At 47.2% G+C, this 6,000-nt stretch overlaps 1 protein-coding gene across 3 annotated transcripts in view; it reads left to right on the top strand.

Annotated features, from left to right (window-relative positions):
- The window catches only part of URM1 (ubiquitin related modifier 1), a 156,333-nt gene that overhangs the window by 24,617 nt on the left and 125,716 nt on the right, over positions 1 to 6,000 (top strand). Inside the window, exon 3 of one of the 3 annotated variants that reach the window (XM_085614123.1) lies at positions 5,354 to 5,555. The exons of the other annotated variants lie outside the window; for them this stretch is intronic. Coding sequence (XP_085470249.1) covers positions 5,467 to 5,555 — 89 coding nt within the window. The 5' untranslated portion in view covers positions 5,354 to 5,466. The remainder of the gene's footprint in view (positions 1 to 5,353; positions 5,556 to 6,000) is intronic. 3 annotated transcript variants of the gene reach the window in all.

A 6,000-nucleotide genomic window follows, 5' to 3' on the forward strand; every position in this document is an offset into this window, starting at 1 on the left:
CACAAAAGAACTCCCAGATGAAGAGGGCACACTCATGCTATAATAAGGACTGAAAGCGCTATGCAAAGCAATATCATCATACTTACTGAAGTACAGTGTGATGGAAGCTGTGTCTAAAGGGTCGAACTATTCACCCCCTGTTGGGGTGATGGAATCGACTCGCCCATCAGTTATTGGTTGCACGAGTCTGTGAGGTGCCCTCCGGCTTCCCACGCTTCCAGGTTTATACAGCGCCAACTCTGCATCGGAGCGCTGTGCCCATGTTAAGGTTTAACTTTGGTAAGAAGTTATGTTTGCAGTAACGGGCACTGTTTTGATGAACACCCTGCCCACGGCCACACATGCTGCCCGCCTTGCCCTCTTCCAGTGGCCTCACTTTGATAACACTCCCTGAGACCTATCGCTAGGAGCATTCATTTGGAGCCAAGCTGCTGCCGACTCTTCCATGTGGAGTTATATTTAGATCTTAGTAAAGTATTTGCCGAAAGCTAAAGAAATAAGTACAGGAAAAGTCAGCGTAGCAAAGAGCCTAATTAGTTGTCTGTACCGAATTCTGATCCTCAAAGTGTGCTCCTCTGAATTGTCATCTCTGAGAGGACACAGTGGCACGCCTCCACGGCAAAGGAATCATACCCGGAAGTTTGGCCCAAGATTATAGCTCATGTTTTTTAATGCAGCCTGTTCCTGTGGCTTCCCTTTCTCATGGACAATGTTGGTTATCATCCCCATTTTTAACAAGCATTGGCATAGCCAATAGGTCTCGCCTTTGGGACCTTATAAGTGTTTAGCCATGCAACAGTTGATGTTGTTGCACCAAGGATATTGTGCTGGATAACTAAACACTTATAAGGTCCCAAAGACGAGACCTATTGGCTATGCCCATGCTTGTTTTTTATTGTACTTCTGCTGTGCAGCAGAGCAGACCCTACAAAAAGACAACACAACTTAATGCAAGATCGGTGCTTAATTGGTTTCAGTTGTGTAGGCTGTGTCTGATAGTAAGTGCTCTTAGGTTCAACTGCTCGAAATAAATCTTTCTACAAAACATTAGCCTTTGGTGGCTGAATTGCACAGTGTGAAACTGTAAAATCAGAGGTCAATCTCGGCTTCCCTGTTTCACCAACCTTTTAATCCTAGGCAAATACTGTATTTTCCCAAACCTCCTTACCTTGCTTCTTCAAATCTTCCTGCTGCCTTCAGGTAAGGTACAGCTGAGGGGCAGGATGTCGATAGCAATCAACCAAGGACCCCTCTTCCTTTGTTTTGGAAGTGCAGATTGCAGGCAGCTGTGGCGGTGAGGTGAGAGAGAATTCCTGGATGGTTGCAGCACAAAACAGGGAAGAGGGTGTGTGGCTTCTCTGATCTCACCTTGTGGTTAACAGATTGGTCTCGGGTAACTGGAGGCAAGTCACAGGTCAAGTGCAGGGCCATTATAGGTAGTGTTTTTGCACACCAAAGGCCCTGTGAATCACAGCAGAGATAGGGGAAATTATTTTATACCCTGGCCCCCCCCATCCCCTTCTCACCTATGTCACCCCACTACAAAATCTTGGGGTATATCCCTGTGTCCCTCACACTTCCAGGCCTATGCTCCTGCAGACCTGGGGGTGTGGGGCACTGTGCTGTCGGGTGCCTTGGTATCTGCACGTACACACCCCCGCCAATCCAGGTCCCACCATGTGATACTTTCACAAACCCATAGTTGTTAGTCTGCAGCTCGTTGTACAATGGATTTCTGAGTTCAGAATTTCAATGTTAAAAGCAAAACGACAAGTCCCAGAATGCAGCGCTCCTGTGGGCTAAGACGGCAGGACGGGCTGAGGTTGTCAGCCTAAGTTAAAGATCAGCCACTTAAAACTGATACATATGGGCCAATGTAACGCTGTGGACTTGTATGGCTGGCCTTCGGAAGGGCACTCATATTACAATACAACGACACTAGTTTTCATGGGTTTCCCACAAATATAAAGTTTACACATCTGCAGAAATTGGACCTCATATAAAAAAGCAAGCCCGGAATTATCCTTCCCTCGAAAGCTGATAGTCTTCTTGGGTTTACCTAAGACAGTTCTTGCAAGATCTTTTGTTTACCATGGCCGCAGAACCCGTCCCTTTTTAGGTCTCGCCTAGCTATCGCGTAAGTGATCGCTATGCGAGACTATAGTAAGGGGCTCCCAAAAGTGCTCCCAAAAGCGGATTGCATGGCGAGCACGCGCACAGTCACATGCATCGTGCCACCATGCAATCCATTTGTCATCGTACTTCAAAGGGTCCGCTCACCCGCCTGGAATGCGCTCCCCCGCCAAGCGCGCGCGCCACGCTCCGCTGGGCTTGTCTTGTTTCTTTGGCTTTTATAATCTCTCCACACATCGGTACCGAACCTAGTGGCAGCAGAGACCCCTGCAGTTTTGGTGCGCGCGCGCGCGCACACAACTCCCGGGCTTATGCTTTGTGAATGTTGAGCAATAAGGCTTGTTTCATTTGTTCCCTTGTGAAATGGATCCCAAAAAGCAAACACTCGCTGGAATGTCGTATTTTTTCTGTCATTTTCTCTTCCCTTTGGTTCTCTTCCCCAGATTCCAGGTCCTTGCGTTTCTTCTCTTTCTTCGCTCTGTCCCCCCGGCCGGAGGTTTGCTCTCTCCACCGCCCGCAAAAGCTTTCCAACACCCTTTAATCTTTTGAGATCTAGTTCGTCTCTTGATAAAGCTTCGGCTCTTTTTCAGCTGTGGAATGACACTTCTCCTCTCACTGCCAAAAAGCAAACACTTGCTGGGAATGTCGTATTTTTTCTGTCATTTTTTTTTCATTTTCTCTTCCATTTGGTTCTCTTCCCCAGATTCCAGGTCCTTGCGTTTCTTCTCTTTCTTCGCTCTGTCCCCCCAGCCGGAGGTTTGCTCTCTTCACTGCCCGCAAAAGCTTTCCAACACCCTTTAATCTTTTGAGATCTAGTTCGTCTCTTGATAAAGCTTCGGCTCTTTTTCAGCTGTGGAATGACACTTCTCCTCTCACTGCCAAAAAGCAAACACTTGCTGGGAATGTCGTATTTTTTCTGTCATTTTTTTTTTCATTTTCTCTTCCATTTGGTTCTCTTCCCCAGATTCCAGGTCCTTGCGTTTCTTCTCTTTCTTTGCTCTGTCCCCCCCGCCGGAGGTTTGCTCTCTCCACTGCCCGCAAAAGCTTTCCAACACCCTTTAATCTTTTGAGATCTAGTTCGTCTCTTGATAAAGCTTCGGCTCTTTTCAGCTGTGGAATGACACTTCTCCTCTCACTGCAAGCCTTGAAGTGGCGCAACGGGGACCAGTCACTGTTCTGGGGCCCAATAATTCTTGCCTCCCTGCCTCTGTCTCTCACACTTCGGATTAGTGTTTAACCTGATGCGCAAATCACCAGCACCATTCCAGCCATCTTGCTTCCTCTAGCCGCCGCAAGGCCATCTGGTGCTTTCTGAATTAATCCACCTTTCTCTAACCTCATCCTGATGAAAATTGCTCGGTAAAGTTTACCCTCTCGCTCCCAGATTCTGACTTCCTGCTCTGATTCCTGCTCAGACAAGGCGACTTCCAGGTCTGGCACCCACACACACGGTTGTGCCGTCCCAGGGGTCTTAGAGCATCTTGCCAAACATTGCCCATTCTTTTCTTTTCGGGCGTGTTTCGTTTTATTGCTTGATTTTTCGGCATGCTTCGGCTGTGTCTTGCTGCTAATGCAGTTGTTTACTGCGTTTTCATAATTCCTTCCTGTTTAGTGTAAAAACAGAAATACAATTCCATGTCGTTGCTGTTTGGAAGCTTGCTATGAGGAAATACCCACAGTGATGTGTGGCTGCTTTTTATCTGTATTGTGCACATAGTGCTTATGCCTTGACAGGACAGTTTGTCCTCTAAATACCAGGAAGCAGAGTTTGAATAGAAAGAGCTATTGAATAGGTTTACTAAGAATGGTGCAGCTCTGCCAGACACACATTTGCCCTTTTTGCCTGGCATGCTCAGTGTGTTTTCGGTCACTACTGTGTGGGATGGAAATTGGGCAGGACATGGAGGCCGCTATGATTGAATCAGCATCAGCTGTAGTTGAATGAATATTGTGTCGTAGCATTTATATGGCTCTTCATAAGTCTATGTGGGGCACAAAAGCACACATTCTGACAGGTAGCATGCAGCTCCGGGGGTCGTGGCTGACAGAGTGTTGTAATTGTTGTGATCCTATGTGAGGAGTGTTTAGGTGTCATTTGTGAGCGACCGGAGAGGTGCGCTTGTCTTAGGATGCAACGCCAAGCAGAATGATGGTGTGTGAGATAGATGCTCAGATTATAGTTAGGACTACAGCACTGCACAGCACCATTCCAGGTAGTTGGGTCCTATGTGTGTGTACACTAAAAACAAAGCATTAGTAATGCAATAGATTTCACAATTGCGCGAGTTTGAGCTATTGGTATTCTAAATGACAATGCCTTTTATGTATGTGTTTTAAAAAAAAATCTGCAAGCGGTGTGTAAACACCCACTTTGTACTTCTAGTCCTTGCTTACGAGAAGCCATGCTGGCAGCATAGTGCCAATATCGGCAACACTCACCATCCCCCCATACAGCAATCTCTCAGAGAAATAACCAGACAAGACACCTTCTTTGTGGAGAAAATTGCTGCAGGTTTATTAGCATTACACAATGCCAAGATTGGTGGGTTAGCTTTCGGGCGATCACAAGGCAGGCAGCCCCTCGCCAGGGCGCCCAGTGGGCAGGGAGAGGTCTATGTACCTCGCCCTCTATCCGGAAGTGACGTAGCACGCCAGACCCTTGAGGGTCCTAACCACTGGGAGGCTGCCTCCTGTGCCTCTTGTAGCACTAAGGCGGCCGCCCTCTTAGCGGGTCTCCTTCGTGGACCCCGGGAAGCCGGCAAAAGAGGTACAGTTGCTGCCAGCCTTGCTTCTCGTAAGCAAGGACTAGAAGTACAAAGTGGGTGTTTACGTACTGCTTGCAGGTTTTCAAAACACATAAATAAAAGGCTTTGTGATTTGGAATGCCAATGGCTCAAACTCTAGTAAATGCGAGACCTATTGCATTGCAAATGCTTGTTTTTTTTTACCATTAATTAGTTTTATGGTCACTTGGATTTCCTTGCTTCACGGTCAGTTGCTTCGGCTTCCTTTTCTTTTCTTTGTCCTTTACCTGGAGTGTGAACCCATTACAGGTCCTTCCACTGTTACCTTTTCAAGTGCTTTTTTTAGGTTTCACCATGTGCACTGTGAATGAAAAACCATAATAGTTGGTGTTTAGCCTGCCCCTTACTTACCATTGGTTGGCTTTCACATTCCTCTCCTTTCCATGCTTCTGATTGCTCCTTCCTTCTTCCTCCAGGAGCTGCCGGTGTTGGTCACTCCCATGGAGCATGGATCAAGTACAGCTTCCTGTCTGCGGCCAGTGCCCCCTGGCTGCGTGCTCCTGCAGGGACTTATTGAGAGCCTTTGCACATGCACTCTTATGCTGTGTTAAGCGACCCTGATAATGCGCTTGACGAATCGCCCATGCAGGGGAATCTCGGCGCTATAGTGCATAACAGGTAAAGAGGAACAAGACATTAGAATAACCAAGGTTTTAGAAATTTTTTAAAGCAGGCGAAGTCAGAACAGTTGCGAATGTGCTGGGGGAGTTAGTTCCATTCGTGGGGGCCAAGGTAAGAGAGAGAACGGCCGCCATACATGAGTGAAAACGGCAGCGGCAGAGCAGTTGCTGGTCTTTAGATCTCAAATTTCTTGTGGGACGATATTGATGAAGTTTGTCACGAAGGTGACTCTTGAAGAGAGCATGTTTGCAGTACGTCTCCCGCCTCTCCCTTGTGTTGCTTGTCCCCCCCCTCTCCTCCCTTAATCCCTTATGGTGCTTCTCCCTCTCCTCACCTCCCTCGTGTTTCATTGGTTTTCTTTTCTTTGTTCTATGTAAAGCTGCCAAAAAACAATCTTGACCCAAAGGTATTGGATCACTTTACTTGAGCACTGGTCACATTA

The sequence above is a fragment of the Triturus cristatus genome, chromosome 1_2 (assembly GCF_964204655.1).
Source record: "Triturus cristatus chromosome 1_2, aTriCri1.1, whole genome shotgun sequence".
In the NCBI taxonomy this organism is placed as follows: domain Eukaryota; kingdom Metazoa; phylum Chordata; class Amphibia; order Caudata; family Salamandridae; genus Triturus; species Triturus cristatus.